The sequence below is a fragment of the Podarcis pityusensis genome (assembly GCF_964106645.2).
Source record: "Podarcis pityusensis genome assembly, chromosome: 13".
Taxonomy (NCBI): Eukaryota; Metazoa; Chordata; class Lepidosauria; order Squamata; family Lacertidae; genus Podarcis; species Podarcis pityusensis.
Window position 1 is genome coordinate 9796143 of NC_138038.1, and position 19062 is coordinate 9815204.

At 48.3% G+C, this 19062-nt stretch overlaps 1 protein-coding gene across 1 annotated transcript in view; it reads left to right on the forward strand.

Moving 5' to 3' along the window:
- CNTNAP1 (contactin associated protein 1) overlaps window positions 1-19062 on the forward strand; it is a 41418-nt gene that overhangs the window by 13101 nt on the left and 9255 nt on the right. Inside the window, exons 8-19 of the mRNA XM_080976499.1 lie at window positions 1420-1693; window positions 2489-2638; window positions 4103-4274; window positions 6812-6918; window positions 7009-7128; window positions 8415-8618; window positions 11005-11161; window positions 11552-11679; window positions 11816-11983; window positions 15072-15290; window positions 16474-16713; window positions 17627-17863. Coding sequence (XP_080832625.1) covers window positions 1420-1693; window positions 2489-2638; window positions 4103-4274; window positions 6812-6918; window positions 7009-7128; window positions 8415-8618; window positions 11005-11161; window positions 11552-11679; window positions 11816-11983; window positions 15072-15290; window positions 16474-16713; window positions 17627-17863 — 2176 coding nt within the window. The remainder of the gene's footprint in view (window positions 1-1419; window positions 1694-2488; window positions 2639-4102; window positions 4275-6811; window positions 6919-7008; window positions 7129-8414; window positions 8619-11004; window positions 11162-11551; window positions 11680-11815; window positions 11984-15071; window positions 15291-16473; window positions 16714-17626; window positions 17864-19062) is intronic.

Consider the following 19062-nt stretch of genomic DNA (forward strand, 5'->3'; position numbering starts at 1 on the left):
GTGGCCAAAGTCTTGGAGCCTCAGCTTCAGGATCTGTCCTTCCAGTGAGCACTCAGGGCTGATTTCCTTCAGAATGGATCGGTTTGATCTTCTTGCAGTCCGTGGGACTCTCAAGAGTCTCCTCCAGCACCATAATAGTCCAAATGTAGGGCTCTTCGGCTTACACTTATTCTATTATGAGGCTTGCATTGACCATGCAGCCCTCTGCACTTCTGTTATTTTCTCTCTCTAGTAATTCAGAAGCAAGTAGACTTTTATAGAGATGCCTGCATATTCAGCCCCCAGACATATTTTCCTCTGGGTCTGCTGCCCATCACCTGTTCAGTGGGGAGCAACTGAGAGAGAAAAGGACAATGTTGTATAAAGTGTATGGCCGCTGCTCATTTTTCTGTAAGAAAAGATAAAAGTAGCAGAGATAATGCCTGAACAGAAAGGTGGATCCTTATTCCGTGCTAAATGTTGCATGTATTTTGTGATTGCACGTTTGGTGATGCAATTGCATTTTGAAGTTTGAGGCTCTGAACAGCTGAGAAGCAGGACTTGCAGGTGACATTGACATTTTCCCGCTGAGATGATGGAGGTTTTTTTAAAAAACCTCCTGCAAAGTCAGGACACCTAAAGGATGTTGGAGGCTTTTGTTTTACAAAGTTTGTAGATGAAAGAAAGTCAAAGGACTGAAATTCTGAGGTGTCAGAAAAGGTTATTTATGTATACAACAACTGTGGCCTATGTTTTGTTAGCCCCCAAATGGAAAATGAGTGAGGTCCCAACCAAAGAAGATTGGCAACTTAAATTGACAAAATATGCACGACTTGCAGACTTAACATACAGAATATGAGAACAAGAAGAACATACGTTTAAAGAAGATTGGAAAACGTTTCTCGAATATATGGAAAATAATTGTGCACAGCTGACAACGCTGGAAGCATTAAGATAAATTCAACAGTGGAACTAAGTTTTGAAGGCTGCAATAATGGAAAACCGATTGGTGTAGTTTTTGTAAAACATGCAGGGATATAAGATACGTAAAATGAATCACAGAAATAGAAGATGGGAAGTCATCGATACCTTAAGTATGTAAAATGTTTATCTGAAATTGTAAAACATAAAATTTAATAAAAATCATATTTAAAAAAAGGAAAGAAAGTCAAAGGAGTAAATGGAATGAGAACGCCGAGTGGAGTTACACCTCTGTTTCCACCTACATCCGAGGCTACTTCAGGCATTGCCCTGTTCTTAGCACCAAAAACATGATAACATTAATTTTATTCCAAAAGAAGCCAGAGATTTGCAACCTGCAGAGTTGTGTGCCTGTTAATAAGTCCATCTGCTGCACAGCGCAGTCACAGGAGCATATGGCCCTGTTGTGATGGAACATCAACCAAGCCACCTCCTTAGCTGTCTCCTCGTTTGTTTCAGGGCCACTTGGGCGACTACTGTCGAGACAACCTCTTGTTCCCCTTCACCTTCGCTGGGGTCAACAACTTCTTGCAGGTGCCCGGGTACCCGCGCCGCAATCAGCTGGCCGTCAGCTTCAGCTTCCGGACCTGGGACGTTGTGGGGCTGCTCATGTACACGTCCTTTGCAGACGACCTGGGCTGGCTCGAGATGGTGTTGAGCGACGGGCAGATCAACGTGACCATCGCTCAGCCAAAAACCAAAACGAAGACCAAGAAGCTGGAGTTTGCAGCAGGTAGGAGGAGGGGACGGAGGAGGGATGGTTTTCTTCTACAGTGGTACCTAGGTTCTCAAACAGCTTAGTAATTGAACAACTTGGAACCTGAACGCTGCAAACCCGGAAGTAAGTGTTCCGGTTTGCGAATCTTTTTCAGAAGACGAATGTGCTGTGTTTTGAGTGCCACACTTCCGATTTGAGTGCCACACTTCCGTTCTGAGTGTTACGCTGAGATCTGACTGTTTTTGCTACTTATTTTGCATTTTTGTTTTTGCTGCTCTTTTCTGTCTTGTTTTCTTGACTGTGTGGAACCCAGTTCAGCTACTTATGGATTGATTGTATTACTGCAGTACATTGTTTATTGCTGTCATTTTATGAATCAGTGGTCTCATTAGATAGTAAAATTAATGTTACATTGCTGTTTTAGGGGTTGTTTTTAAAAGTCTGGAACGGATTAGTCCTTTTTGCATTACTTTCTATGGGAAAGTGTGCCTTGGTTTTGGAACACTTTGGTTTTGGAACGGAAATCTGGAACGGATTACGTTTGAGAACCAAGGTACCACTGTAATTGTTTTGAGGTGAAACTTTAAAATGCCTGCCCTGGAGGCAAAATGGAGGAATGCAACCTAGCATGCCGTTTGGGTTTATTTGTTTTTGTTTTAAAAATTATGCATTCTGTTGCATTGTGTCATCGGAATCACTCAAGGTAGCAGATATTTCATTGAGGGCTTTGGTGGCCCCAGATGTGGGGACCCGTGGCTCCAACGTGAGGAGTCTGAGGAGTCTTATCCCCTCGTGTCCCTCCACCCACAGGATATCGCCTGAATGATGGCTTCTGGCATTCGGTGGCCTTGATGGTGCGCGAAACCATGGCTGTCATCACCATCGATGACCAGAATGACGCCAGCTTCCGTGTTGACAGAGACATTCAGCTGCGCACGGGAAACCAGTACTTCTTTGGAGGTGGGTTCTGGGCTGGTTAAGGGTTAAAGGGGGAACTGGTCATTTTTTTGCAAGAGGGTGGGCTGACAGTTGGTTAACTAATAGGCAGTCGTCAGGCTTCGGGGAATCCTATCCCTCCCACATAGCAGCCAAGAAGAAGAGAAACAATAAAAGTTCTTACCAAGTAATTTATTCAATATTCACAGAGAGACACGAAGGTATGCAGTATCCCCTAGATAATGGCGTTGCTCCAAGTCTCTTGGCGTCTCTTCTGTTCTCTGTCACCCCTGCGTCGGCTAATCTGAGCTTTCCGCCTCTGAGCTTTTTGTTCTACTACCCTCAATGCTCGTCTGGTTCTGGGAGAGGGGGGTCAGGAATGCTTTCCAAAGGCACTGAGTCTGTCAGCTGTCTCTCCCCTGGTGCTGCTTCTTCTTCCTGCTGCTCCCCCAATATTCCCCAGCTTCTCCACTCTTCAGCCACTGAACTATGACCTTCTGCAAACCACTGTTCTAAATCTATAATGTCCTCTTGTTCTCGGGAAGGTTTGGGAGAAGGGGCAGTGACCCCCACCATTCCTCCTCAGTCCAGCCCCTGACAGCAGCAAGCTCTATGGGTCCACGGGAGCTGCCTGCTGATGTACTGCTTTTGAGAACAACTATTAAGGGAGGCACCTGAGAAGAGATGGGGAGGCAGCCAGGCGCATGTATTGTAAGCTGTTCTGAGTTACCTTGGGAAAAGAGTGAACCATACATTTAATAAATAATAAAAATGAAAAGAGGAACAAACGGCTCAGTCGTTTTAAGCCATTTTAATCTAGGTGCAAATTGAAGTTTGAAGGTGTTGGAATGAGGCCTAGCTAAATCTCACGGTCACGAAAAGGAGGAGCATAGACTAAGGAGGACTGTTCTAGAAATGGGGGCTAGTCATCAGTGCCATCACCTCCAAAGTAAAAAGAACAGGACAGAAGAAGCCCAAAAGCAAAATGCATTGCAAACTAAATGTACAATAGTAAAGGTAAAGGGACCCCTGACTATTAGGTCCAGTCGTGACTGACTCTGGGGTTGCGGCACTCATCTCGCTTTACTGGCTTAGGGAGCCGGCATACAGCTTCCAGGTCATGTGGCCAGCATGACTAAGCCGCTTCTGGCGAACCAGAGCAGCGCACGGAAACACCGTTTACCTTCCCACCGGAGTGGTACCTATTTATCTACTTGCACTTTGACGTGCTTTCGAACTGCTAGGTGGGCAGGAGCAGGGAGCGAGCAACGGGAGCTCACCCCGTCGCAGGGATTCGAACCGCCGACCTTCTGATCAGCAAGCCTTAGGCTCTGTGGTTTAACCCACAACGCCACCCACATCCCACATATAATACACAGGGCATCACGTTATTTCCTCATCCAATCACTTTTTTTGTTTCTGTTTCGTGAAATGTAACGGAGGAATTTCCCCCTTCCTTTTGCTTGATGGTCGCTGCGTCTTTCCTAGGCTGCCCCAAGCCAGCCTCTCGTACCGGCTGTGCCTCCAACCAAACGGCCTTCCATGGGTGCATGCAGATGGTCAGCGTGGACCGGCAGCCCATCGAGTTAGATATGGTCCGTCTGCACCGGCTCGGCAAGTACTTTGAGGTGTACTTCAACGTGTGTGGCATCACAGACAGGTACGCTTGCTGGAGTGGCAGTTCTGGCCTGGGCAGAAGATGGTGGCTTCGGCTGGCAAGACCAGGGGATGAGGTCTAGCTGGTTCTCCCTGCTGTCTGTTTGGGCCAAGCCTATAGAAACAGCATGGTAGGAACCCAGGGGATGCTCTGAGAGTGTGTGGGGTCTGGCTCCAGGTCAGTGCTTGCATGGGAGATGCCCAGAAAGCTCACTCACACATCATTTAATTTTTAATTCTTTTAATTTTATTGAAGGTTTTCAACTATATTATTGTAGTGTAGTGTAGTGTAGTGTAGTGTAGTGTAGTGTAGTGTAGTGTAGTGTAGTGTAGTGTATTATTTATACATACCCTGCCCATCTGGCTGGGTTTCCTCAGCCACTCTGGGCGGCTTCCAACAAAAGATTAAAAACACATTGAAACATCAGACATTAAAAACTTCCCTAAACATAGACCATTAAATTTAATAGACCATTAAATTCAAACTAAACTAAAAAGAATAATAAAAAACAAACAGAAAAAACTAGAGGGGGAAAAAGATACATGAATAATAACCCTTATATGCTCCTCATAAAATTATAAATATATCTATGTAGGCCTCAGAGAGTTGAATCTTCCTGCCTCCCACCTGGGAGAACTTCTCCTTCTTGAGTCTCCCACTCTGAGAAAAACCACTCTGGTCTGCCTCTCATAATAGGCTCCTTCCTCTTCTCTCTGTAGCTCCCTCAATATGTTTTCTTGAAGGCAGGGAAGATGTGGACTTCCTTGCCCAGATGGAGGAGAAATGTTTTTGCATTCTTTAATCTGGTCTCGGCAAGCTTTGGGGGATGCTTGGGAAAAATGGTTCATGCTGGACTCGGAAGGTGCATCTTGTCTGCTATGCCTACTCCTGTTCCTCAGGAAAGGGCTTGAAAATAACCTAGCAGATGTCATCTCACCAGTTTAGAGAGATCGGAGCTTTTGCTCGCAGTTGAAATATCAACACAGTTATTTTTTGATCGCCTCCTTCTCAAAGAACCTTCGAGAGTGGGGAAAGGACCTTCTAAAATTATCATGAAAGTGGAGGAAAAGGTTAAGGAACTTGGGGGAAACACACAGATTCTTTATAAAAAAATTTAAGGGATGTTGTAGATACTAGGAGAGGATATATTGATTTAATAGTATCCGTCCTAACTCATGCTTGTGAGTGAGCAGCAGAGTGCATTCTCCACAATATATATCAGGAAGCTAGTTGGTAGATTCGTTTGAATCTCTTTACTTAAGCAATCCTATGTGGCTTTGTTCAGCTTGGGTTTGGTTCCTGGTAAGTCCCCTTTTATCCCTCCCAAAAAAGAATAAAGACACAACAGTCTTCTTTTAAAAGTAATAAGAAGTTTACTCACATTCAGTTCACGGTTGGATTCCTCTAAGCTTTAGCTTAGAGTTACAGAAGAGGGTTTGAGTTCATCCCATATGGGAATGAGCCCATGTGCTGGTGGCTGAGAGCCAGCAGACAGCAAACTACTTCAGTTTCAAGAGGAAGAAGAAGGGAGGTGTCTGCGTAACCAGCCCCTTTTATGTGGTCTCCCAGGATCACACCCACCAACCTGGTCACACGCAGGGGGAGGACGCTCCAGACCAGGTGTGATAGGAAGTCCTCCTGGCTGTGGAGTAACACCCCTCTGTGTGTCCACTCTGGGCAAACAGGAAGTGTTGTACTTGACTCCTTGTGTTACATACCACAAATGGGGCAAATGCCCCTGAAGAAAACTAGCCCAGGGTGTTCAGTAGCCAGTATCTGGGGGTGGGAGAATTTAAAATCTTGAATGGAGATGGAATGGGGTCTCCTGGAAGGAGGGCAGACTGGCAGAAGTGTGCCACACTGCCATGTTATGTTGCAGGTCCCACTGCAGGAGGCTGGCAGTGCCATCATGCTTTAATGTTGTAAACTGCCCTGTGATCTTTCAACAAAGGGTGGTACGTAAATTTAATAAATAATATTCATGATCACAGTCATGCCGTGCCTATGAGCTTACTGTGGGTATTGGCTTTGCCAAAGGTGAAGTCAAAAGCGCCAGGCTAGAGGGCTAGTTTTTGATGTTTCAGGAGTGGCAGTTGTCTTCCCAACAAACTAGAAAAGAGATGGTGTACCAGGAAGCTTGACTGACTGATTGATTGATTGATTGATTGAATTTATATTCCGCCCTATATCCGGAGATCTCAGGACAGCTCACAGAACACAAAACCACAAAATATATTATCAAGATAAAAACAACAACCCAATTACCACCCCCAACCACGTTTTAAAAGGGCATCGGATGTCAATCAAATCTACCAAAGGCCTGGTTAAAAAGGAACGTTTTTGCCGGGCACCTAAAGGTGTATAATGAAGGCGCCAGGCGAACTTCCTTGGGGAGAGCATTCCACAGACAGGGAGCTGCTGCAGAGAAGGCCCCGTTCTCGTGTTGCCACCCTCCAGACCTCTTGAGGAGGAGGCTTGGATCCCTGCTGCGATGGGGAGTCCCTTCCTCTAGTGCCAGCTTGCTTCTCATGTCATCCCAGGTGCACTCCCAACATGTGCGAACATGGAAGCCGCTGCATCCAGTCCTGGGATGACTTCACCTGCATCTGCGACTTGACGGGCTACAAGGGGGAGACCTGCCACACACGTGAGGCCCTGAGGATGGAGAGGGGAAGGGAGATCTTGAGGTGCTGACCACACGAGTGCTGACCCTTCACTTTCTTCTTAAACCTTGCAGCCGTTTACAAGGAAAGCTGCGAGGCCTACCGGCTCAGCGGCAAAGTATCTGGAAACTACACCATTGACCCGGATGGCAGCGGGCCCCTGAAACCCTTTTACGTCTACTGTGATATTCGAGGTATGGTGGAAATGTGTGGGATACTGGTCTTTATCAGGGGGTGTTCAGTGCAGGCTGGAATAGGCACAGCAGCGAAAAGAAAAGGGAGTCTTGGAGTATATGCAGAGAGCAAAGCCATCATCGCTGAGCAAAATGAGCCAGACTCTACCAATATATTATTTAGATGCCCAAGCAGCCCAGGCACTGTGCAAAAACTGTTGAAAGAGAATATGTCAGAACCTGAAAGCTTTACAACAGAAATCTTCAGCTTGCAATCTAAATTTTGCAAAGGGGTAGTGTATCATTTTTATGCTGAATATCAGCAAGCAACGCCCTTTCCTTTCCTGGAACGCTGCTTTTCTGTATTGTTGCTGATTTATAGAATGTGGCATCGCATGAAAAAACATTACCGGCTGTATTTTGCTGCTCGTCTAAATAGCAACAAGTGTTGCGGCGGAGAGCGCTTTTAAAAAATGGCAAATGGAAAAGGTCAGAAGCATAATGGAGGTGAGAGGTGTCGGGGACTGGCTGGACCGAAGAGGAATAGTGGGAGCCCCAAGAGAAGCCCCAGAGGAGGAAGGATCAGAGCCTGGGGATTGGCGGTGGGACACTGAGGAGAGGTCAGAGAGAGAACTGGATGCTGAAGGGGCAATGGGGTTTAGTGAGCAGGGAGAGCCGGTGACAGGGAGCAGTTCAGACTCAGAGGATGAAGCAGAGGAGGGGGGTTCAAAGGCTGCTGAAGAATCCAGGGAGTCTCCCTCTTCAGCTGCGACAAGCTCCCCTCCCTGCTGGTCTCTAAGATAATGAGAGCAAAACAGAGGGCAGAGGTGCGCAGACACAGTTTGAGACTGCTTGGGAAATGTCCGGGAGAGGAGGAGCTTTAGACGGGGTGGAAGGCAGGGGCCTTCAGTTCTGGCAACTGCTCTGGCAAGACCTACTGGGAATTGTTGCTGAGTTGTATGCCGTATCCTTGAATAAGGAGTTAGCTTCACGGGCAATTGCCTCTGCCTCTCTGTGCTGAGCTGCATCGACTCCAACCTTGACGAGTTGTGGCACCCGGTGCGATTCCTAGCATCTCGAAGTAGGACGGGGTTACCCAGCCTGAAATCCTGCCAGCCAGTGTAAACAGCACTGGGCTAGGCTGATCGATCATTCAGCTTTTGTAAGGTCTTCTGATGGAGGCTGGCTCTGTAAACTGGCTACAGAGGGTTTCCACAGCCAGCCCTGCAGGCCACTGTCTCCATTGCATGGGGGGGGCAGTTGTTTTTCCTGTCGCACACTCGTTTTGCACCCTTTCTGCCTTCCAGAGGACCGGGCTTGGACCATCGTCTGGCACAATCGATACTGGGTCACACGAGTGACCGGTTACAGCCCTGAAAGGCCTTTCCTGGGCACTGTGGACTACTGGAACGCCTCGTGGAGCGAGGTGTCGGCTCTGGCCAACGCCTCCGAGTACTGCGAGCAGCAAATTGAGTTCCGCTGTTACTTCTCTCGCCTGCTCAACACCCAGAGTGAGTGACCAGGTGGACGGAGCTGCACGGCTGCACCCTCGGGTGCTGTGTGGGTTTCGCTTTTAGCACCTGCTAAAATTTGAAATTTGCTAAAATCGAACCATTCCAGGTGGCTTGTTTTTGTTCTGCCTCTTCTCCCTGGTCCCTGTGCAGAACCTGTTTTTCTCAAGTGGGAAACTTCTAAAGTTAGGCTCATGTTTTTGGTGGGTACCTTGCCCTACCTTCTGTGCCATCGTTCCCCAAGTTGGTGCCTTCCAGCTGGTGCTGAACTACAACTCCCATCATCCCATTGGCCATGCTAGATGGGGGTGATGGGCATCGGAGATGGGGCTCTGTGTGCAGGCAGCCACTCAGAAGGACTGTAAAGGTAAAGGGACTCCTGACCATTAGGTCCAGTCGTGGCCAACTCTGGGGTTGCGGCGCTCATCTCGCTTTACTGGCCGAGGGAGCCGGCGTACAGCTTCCAGGTCATGTGGCCGGCATGACTAAGCCGCTTCTGGCAAACCAGAGCAGCGCACGGAAACGCCGTTTACCTTCCCGCCGGAATGGTACCTATTTATCTACTTGCACTTTGACGTGCTTTCGAACTGCTAGGTTGGCAGGAGCAGGGACCAAGCAACGGGAGCTCACCCCGTCGCAGGGATTCGAACCGCCGACCTTCTGATCTGCAAGTCCTAGGCTCTGTGGTTTAACCCACAGCGCTACCGGCGTCCCTCCCAGAAGGACTGTAGTTCCAGGTAAACCACCTGTTTCTTCCAGTTGGGTCCAAGGGCTGAGCCAAGCCCTGGAATGCCACCTGTTCCAACACCTCTCTTGAGCCTGCCTTCATATGATTCACTAGGCATTGCTCACTCTACTCTGAGGTTGATCTTTACCTCTATCATGACTAGAAACTTGAAAGTATTCATGCTCCCTAAAGAAGCATGGAGCATGGGAGCATGAATACTTTCAAGTTTTGGGGAATTATAGGGACAGAACTACCTAAAATTGTATAGAAATTTATTTATGTATGCTACTACAGCAGCAAGAATGCTACTTGCCCCAAAGCAGAAAGAAGCAGAAATCCCAGTAAAGGAAGAATGGATACAAAAACTCATGGAATATGCAGAAATGGCAAAACTTACTGGAGGAATAAAAATTCAAGATAGCAAACTTTTTTAAAATAAAAGAATGGAAACGGTTTATTGAACATTTACAGATAAATTGCAAACAGATAAAAACATTATCAGGATTATTGTAGCAACCTGCAGTTTCACAAGAGTGAATATTTACAGAAGTTAAATGAGCAAGTGAAATGAATTTGGATATGCAGAAGATATTAAAAAATAATCATAAGGAACCGCAGAAAGGGAAGAAAGTTGAATTTTGAAATGTGAAATTGATTGTAAAACTAATGAAATGTATAAACTTGAAAAGTATATATATAAAAGTATTCACGGCTGGAAAAAATTCAGGGTGCTGAGCTTTGCATTAACCGATGGCACTGTTGTCACAGAATGCAGGCAACCCCCCTAAACAGAGGAGATCTTTACTAGGAAGAGATTTTCAGGTTGTGTTAGATATCTGAATGAAAACGTAAGTTTGGTATGCAGAGGCAGCGGAGTGGGTTAAATGGACCTCTCGCCTGATTCAGCAGGTGGTAGTTTTGTTGCATAGCTGTCAACTTTCAGATTTGAAAATAAGGGATCAGAAGCCTCACCTGTCCCGGGGACAGTCTACGGCAGGGGTCTGCAAACTTTAAGACAAAAAGAGCCACTTGGACCCGTTTCCGAAGAAAACAAAACTGGGAGCCGCAAAACTTGTCATTATAAAAATAACTTTTTTGTCACTTTTTATTATTATTTCTTTGTTTGACCCCTCAGAATTACTCCTCCTCATAGAAATAAACGTTAAATTAACAAGTTACCTTTTTGTGTGTGTGTGTTCTTCACTCCCCTTCAAAACAGTGACCAGCGTACATGGCCCCTTTCAATGCAGTGACCAGTGTACATGCCCCTTACAATGTAGCGGGCGGGCGGGAAGGTGACGTCGGGACGGTGCGTGACTAATGCACGCACCGCCCCCATGCGACGTCACAGCCAGTACAGCGCCCGCCACAGTGGGGAGTGTCGGGGCGCACAATGCGCGTCCTCCCCTCGCTAGTATCCGCCCCGGAGCCGCGGCAAAGGTGTAAAAGAGCCACATGCGGCTCCGGAGCCGCGGGTTGCAGACCCCTGGTCTACGGGATATCTAACAATCCGGGATAGCAGCGGGAAGCAGTGGGAAATGGCGTTGGAATAAAGGAATTTCCCGCAAAAAAGGGAAGGTTGACAGCTATGTTTTTCCGTCTGCCTGCGAGCAGGCTCTGTGAGGTATCCCTCTGACAGGCTCTCTCGTTCTTCCTTAGCTGGGATGCCGCTGAGCTTCTGGATGGGCCGCAACGAAGAGCGCCATTACTACTGGGGGGGCTCTCCCCCAGGGCTGGGGCGCTGCGCTTGTGGCATGGACAAGAACTGCGCCGACCCCCGTTTCTACTGCAACTGCGATGCGGACCATGCCATGTGGTGAGAGAGAAGGCGGCCCTCGTCCCTCCAAGGAGGGCCTTGGGTGGTCATGGCGGCGGGTGCGAAACGTATATCCCTAACTGATAGCGGGCCCAGTTTCCCACAACCATGGTGTTATGTACTGAAGTTCTCACCCTGGGCCAGCAGGGGGATACTGTAAATAGTTCAGGTCCACATGCAAATAAGGGATCGAAAGTGATGTTCAGTGATTGGATAGTTACAGAAAGTTGTTACAGTTACGTTGTACTGGAGCTCTATATAAGCAGGCTGGCTGAACCCTTCAGTTCAGTTCTGTTCTGGCCTCTGAATAAACAAGAGCTGTTTGAAGAATCGCTGTGTCGTCTGATATGTTCACCCACAACTTAACACATTGCTCTCTCTCTCTTCCAGGCGGGCGGATAAAGGGCTGCTGAATTTTGTCGACCATCTTCCTGTCACGCAGGTGGTGATCAGCGACACGAACCGCACCGGGTCGGAGGCCCAATTCTACGTGGGCCCATTGCGTTGCTATGGCGACCGTGAGTAGCGGCCTGAGGATACGGATGCCGTTCCCTCATGTGTCTATCGAAATGGATGGAGGGCCCCTGAGGGAGGACGGGATGGGGCTCGCACCCATTTTACATGCGCTAATAACGGACTTCCTACGATTTGCAGGCAACTCTTGGAATACCGTTTCTTTCGTCCGGGGAATGGCTTTGATCTTCCCCACTTTCCAAGTCAACTACAGTCTGGATATCAGCTTCTTCTTCAAGACTTCTGCCCCATCTGGCACTTTCCTGGAGAACATCGGGCCAAAGAACTACATCCGTGTGGAGCTTAACAGTACGGAATCGTCATTGAAATTCCACTCAGTATTGATCCAGAGTAGATCCCAATGTATAGTTAGCAGAGTAAGAACTTAAACACATTGGAGGATTCCCAAAAAATAGACAAGAGGCAATTATATTTCATCCAGCAGAGCTTTACTGCTACTGAAGGCAACTGAGCATAGTGGTCACAAATCCAATACATTCAGGATTGGCCCTGTCCATAAGAAATCCAGTTGCAGAAGACTTACAATAACTTATAATAAGACTAAACCTTAATACTATATATACTATGTACAGAACACCACACCAGAAGGAAGAGAGAAAGTGAAACTTAGGCTCCTTCTGGCCTCTTATTATAGTCAGAAGAGATAAGAGAACCAGTTTAAACCAGCTGTATTCAGCTTCTCTGAAGGAATAACCCAAACATCATGAAGTTTCTTTCACACAGAGAAGCTTCCAGAAGCTTCCAGAACCCTCTTAAATTAAGTAGAATAGGAAAGATCTCTACACAGCAGATCAATACTTTCTGTACTAAGAAATGCAAACTGACAGGAATTGGGAACTCGAGGCAGTGGGAGTAGTCCGAGAGGCCTTCTTAGACAGATATTGAATGTATTGGCACTTTGCCCAATCCCAGTGGTGTGCAAAATGTAGGGCTCCGTCCGCATGGTACATTTGAAGCGGCATCAAATAACTTTAAATAGGGTTCCCCCCCAAAGAATTATGGGAGATGGCGTTTGTTAAGGGTGCTGGGTGTTCTCCCCTCACAGAACTGCAGTCCCCAAAGTTTCTTGGGGAGAGGGATCGACTGTTAAACCACTCTTGAGAATTGTAGCTCTGTGAGGGGAGTAGGGCTACAACTCTCAGCACCTTTAGCAAACTATAGTTCCCAGGATTCTCTGAAGGAAGCCATGGCTGCTAAAAGTAGTATGATATGTTAGAAATGTGAACGAGATGGAGAACTAAGGATGTATTGCTTGAAAACTGAATCTTGAGTCATCTAAGTAATATTATTAATAATAATATTAATTCTATTATTTGTACCTTGCCCGTCTGTCTGGGTTGTCCCAGCCACTCTGGGCAGCTAATAACAAAATATTAAAAACACAGCAAAACATCAAACATTAAAAACTTTCCTATACTGGGCTGCCTTCAGATGTCTCCTAAAAGTCATATACTGTATTTTTTGCTCTATAAGACTCACTTTTTCCCTCCTAAAAAGTAAGGGGAAATGTGTGTGCGTCTTATGGAGCGAATGCAGGCTGCGCAGCTATCCCAGAAGCCAGAACAGCAAGAGGGATTGCTGCTTTCACTGCGCAGTGATCCCTCTTGCTGTTCTGGCTTCTGAGATTCAGAATATTTTTTTTCTTGTTTTCCTCCTCCAAAAACTAGGTGCGTCTTGTGGTCTGGTGCGTCTTATAGAGCGAAAAATACGGTAGTTCTTTATCTCCTTGACATCTGATGGAAGGGTGTTCCATAGGGTGGGTGCCACTACCGAGAAGGCCCTCTGCCTGGTTCCCTGTAGCTTCACTTCTTGCAGTAAGGGAACCACCAGAAAGCCCTCAGAGCTGGACTTTAGTGTCTGGGCTGAACAATGGGGGTGGAGACGCTCCTTCAGGTATATAGGACCAAGGCCATTGAGGACTTTAAAGGTCAGCACCAACACTTTGAATTGTGTTCCAAAACGTACTGGGAGGCAGTTTAGATCCTTTAGGACTGGAGTTACAGGGTGGCTGTAGGAAATCATCAGAAAAAAAAAACCAACAACACTTCCTTTTGTGCTTATACTCAGCAGGCAGTGAACCCAGGTACAGGGAGATAGCATTATTTAGGCCCCCCCCAAAGCATAGCTGTCTGGAGGGGCAGAGACCCTCCCTCCTGGTCAGGGCTGTCTTAAGAATATCTGGCGCCGTGGTGCAAAGATCCCGCCACCGCCGCTCGTTTCCCAGAGTTATCGACCTTTTTAAGGGGGAGACCCCAAAGTTGTTGACCTTTTTAAGGAAAGGCTGCTCCCACCCTCACGCTGCTGCCCTGTGCTGCTTGAACGTGGCTGGGCATTGGCTGGGGCTGGGAAGCCGGGGCGGCACGGGAAGCAGGCGGGGGTCTTGTCCGGGCAGGGACAAGCAAAGCGAGCTGGGCTGTACGTGTCGCCGCAGCAGAGAAGCGCGCTCACTCAGCTGCAGTCTCGCTGTCCTTGCTTGGGGAGGAAGGAGGGGGGAGGAGAGAGCATGACTGGGAGGGGATCGGGCAGGGGAAGGAAACGAGGTTTGTGTGAAGGGGTGCAGAGGTGGTGGGGGCAGTGGGAGGAGGCAGGCTCCATGCAAGGCAGTGGAGAAGCAGGAGAAGGAGGGAGGGGCGCTGGGGGCAGCAGTTGCAGCGTGCAGCCTCAAGCGCAGGGATCTTTTGAGGCAGAGTAGATGAGGGGAGCGGGACATGGGTGGCGCTGTGGGTTAAACCACAGAGCCTAGGACTTGCTGATCAGAAGGTCGGCGGTTCGAATCCCCGCGACGGGGTGAGCTCCCGTTGTTCGATCCCTGCTCCTGCCAACCTAGCAGTTCGAAAGCACGTCAAAGTGCAAGTAGATAATTAGGTACCACTCCGGCGGGAAGGTAAACGCTGGTTCCGTGCGCTGCTCTGGTTTGCCAGAAGCAGCTTAGTCATGCTGGCCACATGACCTGGAAGCTGTACGCCGGCTCCCTTGGCCAATAAAGCGAGATGAGCGCCGCAACCCCAGAGTCGGGCACGACTGGACCTAATGGTCAGGGGTCCCTTTACCTTTACCTACACGAGGGGAGCAGTGGTAGAGTCACGTTTATGATGCGCAGAGCTTGGGATGCAAGCACACACCATGCAGCCGAGGAGATGGTGTGTTGCGGAGCCAGGAGAGAGAGCTCCCGACTGCGGGAAAGCATCCAGAACCTTTCCGCCTCTGACGGGCGCTGGAGGCGCGCAGGCACCAAGCCCCCGCTCCGCCTCGCTTACCTCCCCGCTCTCCCCTCCCCGGACTCTCCGCTTGGCACCCTGGCTCGCCACGCCACTACGCCCAATGCTCCTGGAAGGCAGCTGTGGTGTGACACCTCTCTCCTGCTGCTGTTTTCTAGCTACCCGAGACCTGGTATTCATATATGACATTGGCAACGGGGACGAGAACCTGACAGTGCACCGGGACATGCCCTACAATGACAACGAGTGGCACGAGGTCAGGGCGGAGATCAACGTGAAGCTGGCTCGGATGCGGGTTGACCGGATGCCGTGGGTTGCGCGAGCAGCCCCTCCCCAGACCTTCCTTCACATGAACCTCACGAAGCCTCTCTATGTGGGTGAGTGAGGATGGGCAGGATGGCGTGAATGAATGAATGAAAGAGGGAGAGATAATAATAATAATAATAATAATAATAATAATAATAATAATAATATCTTTATTGTCATTGCCCCCTTCGGGGTCAACAAAATTACTTGACTGCTCCATAAAAACACTAATTAATCAATACAGTATAATACAGCAAGGGAGATTAGATGACTTTCAAAGTCCGGGCTTCCCATTCAGGGCCGAGATCGCTCTGGAGAAGAAGCTGTTCTTAAGACGGCTCGTTCTTGTCTTCATCGTCCTGTATCTCCGTCCCGACGGCAAGAGCTCGAAGAGACAGTGACCAGGATGCGATGGATCTTTTACTATGTCCAGTGCCTTCCTATGGCACCTTGTGGCATAAATCTGCTCTAAGGTGGAGAGTGGGCAGCCAACAATGCTCTCTGCTGCCTTAACAACCCTGCACAACCCCATCCTGTCCTGGGTAGTACAGCTTCCGTACCACACACATAAGCCATAAGTGAGCACGCTCTCAATGGCACAGTGATACCCTATTGGATGAGGTTCTTTCATTGTTGATAACCTCAAACTAGAACCAGGTTCAATACAGCTTACTCATCAATATGAAAAAGCTCAGCCAGCTCAGTTTTGTAACAGGCAAAATCTCATTTTTGTGTATGTGTGGGTGGTGAAAATCTAGCTTTATCATCTTCACCATCCTCTTCATTTTATTTGTTAAAAACTTTATTTCCATAGTTAAAAACTTATAGGTTAATTTTTAAAAAAAATAATTTTTATTTGATTTTACATGTAAAAAGCTATCACATTACCAAATGCATCACCATATATAGAGATTTCTCTGAATCTCGAAACTTCCCCCCCATCCCCTCCATGGGTCCTGTTGTCAACATTTATAATTGCATATTATTCCATAATCTCCATTTTGAATCCATAGTGTTTGTTACATTACAAGTGTGATTAAAATCCTGCTAAGGTTTCCATCTGCTGACAGTGGTCTCCTAAATAAATTACAATTTCCCACCATTCTTTTAAAAAGTTCTTGTCCAGCTTCAAAGGCAACGGACTTTACAAAAACACCTTGCTGTTTTCCACTGGGACCAGAAGACTTAAAACGAGCTTGCCTAGATCCAGCAAGGCAGCTGTTAACGTTTTCATTTCCTGTCCCCCTTTCTTAGGCGCTGCCGAATACTACCTGCGCCCCTTCTTGGGCTGCTTGCGGGGCCTGCGCATGAACGGGGTCACCCTCAACTTGGAGGGGAAAGCCAACGAGACGGAAGGAGTGCTTGTGAATTGCACCGGGCATTGCCGGAACCCTTTGGTGCCCTGCCGGAACTACGGCACCTGCCTGGAGGCCTACAGCCACTACACCTGCAACTGCTCGGTCTCTGCCTTTGAAGGACCTTTCTGCAACCTGGGTGAGCGCCATAAACAAGTCCGGAGGGTTGAGGTGAAGTGACGAGGCGAGGAGGGGGCAGGACGGAGAAGACAGGGCTGATTTTTTCCCACCTTCGCCGCATCAAGCAGTTGGTCCCTTACCTTTCCCGCCCCGACCTGGCCACAGTGATCCATGCGACGGTCACCTCCAGGCTTGACTACTGTAATTCGCTCTACGTGGGGCTGCCCTTGAAGCTGTCCCAGAAACTCCAGCGGGTGCAGGATGCAGCAGCGAGGCTCCTCACGGGGTCTCTGCCATGGGAGCATATTCACCCAGTGCTTTTCCAGCTGCACTGGCTCCCGGTGGAGTACAGGGTCAGATTTAAGGTGCTGCTTTTGACCTTTAAAGCCCTTCACGGCCTAGGACCCTCGTACCTACGGGACCGCCTCTCCCGGTATGCCCCACGGAGAGCCTCAAGGTCCATAAATAGCAACACCCTAGTGGTCCCGGGCCGTAAGGAAGTTAGATTGGCTTCAACCAGAGCCAGGGCCTTTTCAACTCTGGCTCCGGTCTGGTGGAACGCTCTGCCTCATGAGACCAGGGCCCTGCAGGATCTGATTTCTTTCCGCAGGGCCTGTAAGACAGAGTTGTTCCGCCTGGCCTTTGGCTTGGAGCCAATTTGATTCCCTCCCCCTCTTTCTTTTTCCTTTCTCCCCTGTGATGAGGCTGCATTTTAATGTTTCAATGTTTTGATGTTGTATTTTAATCTTGTTTTTAAGTTGTATTCATTCAACCTGTTTTTATTATTGCTTGTTAGCCGCCCTGAGCCCGGCCTTGGCTGGGGAAGGCGGGGTATAAATAATTTTTTTTATAATTTTTTATTATTATTTTCCTTAGGCCTTTGACTCTCCGCCTAACCGTTGCCGTGTTCCCCCATCTATCCCCTTTTGCAGACATCGGCGCCTACTTCGAGCAAGGCACCTGGGTGCGCTACGACATCATGACGATGCCATTGCACGTGGTCCGGGAGTTCTCCAACATTCTCCACCAGCCGATTCAGCCGCTCCCTGGCTACAACCTGACCAGGGAGGATGTGTGGCTCAGTTTCCGCACCACTTCGGCCCCCGCCGTCCTGATCTACGTCAGCACCTTTGTGCACGATTACATGACCATTTTGATCCGCGAGGACGGTGAGCACCACGGGAGCTAGCTCAGGGCCCTCCGAATCTGGCCTCTTTCTTGTTGACAACGCATCTTGCCATGGCGTCAGGATAGTTCATAGAATTGTAGAGTTGGAAGGGGTTCCTCCCAGGGGTAATCGAGTTCAGCCCCCCTTCAACGCATGAATCTTAACTACAGCATCCACAGCAGATGGCCTAATAATAATAATAATAATAATAATAATAATAATATATTATTTATACCCTGCCCATCTGGCTGGGTTTCCCCTGCCACCAGAATACAGTGGTACCTCGGGTTAAGTACTTAATTCGTTCCGGAGGTCCGTTCTTAACCTGAAACTGTTCTTAACCTGAAGCATCACTTTAGCTAATGGGGCCTCCCACTGCCGCTGCGCCACCAGAGCACGATTTCTGTTCTCATCCTGAAGCAAAGTTCTTAACCTGAGGTACTGTTTCTGGGTTAGCGGAGTCTGTAACCTGAAGCGTATGTAACCCGAGGTACCACTGTAGTTCTAAAGGGATTTGTTTCAGGGCTGGCTTTATTGCTCTATGGTGGGTGAGAACAGGGAGCATAAATGTTCAATCCACACACATTCCTCTTACCTCTCATAGTGAGAAGCAGCAACTGTCAGAATGACAGTTTCTGAAAACCGCAGGAGAGGACAGCGCCCTTGCGCTCGGATCCTGCCTTTGGGCTTCTCACAGGTCAGCCACTGCGACAACAGGACGCCAGACTAAATGGACCATTGGCGTCATTTTTCACTGGAAAGAGACACGATGTGATGGGTTTGAAGTTGTGTCTTCTATACAACATCACATTTTCATTAATTGGCCCTGAGGAGAGGGAAATTCCGCCCCATCATTCTGCACCCACCCGAGGTACCACTGTATTAAAAATGCGATAAAACACCAAGCATTAAAAACTTCCCTAAACAGGGCTGCCTTCAGATGCCTTCTAAACATCAGGTAGTTATTTATTTCCTTGACATCTGATGGGAGGGTGTTTCACAGGGCGGGTGCCACTACCGAGAAGGCCCTCTGCCTGGTTCTCTGTAGCTTCACTTCTCACAGAAGGTCCTTGGAGCTGGACCCCAGTGTCGGGGCTGGATGATGGGGGTGGAGACGCTCCTTCAGGTCTACTGGGCCGAGGCCATTTAGTTCAGCACCAGCACTTTGAATTGTGCTCGGAAATGTACCAGGAGCCAATG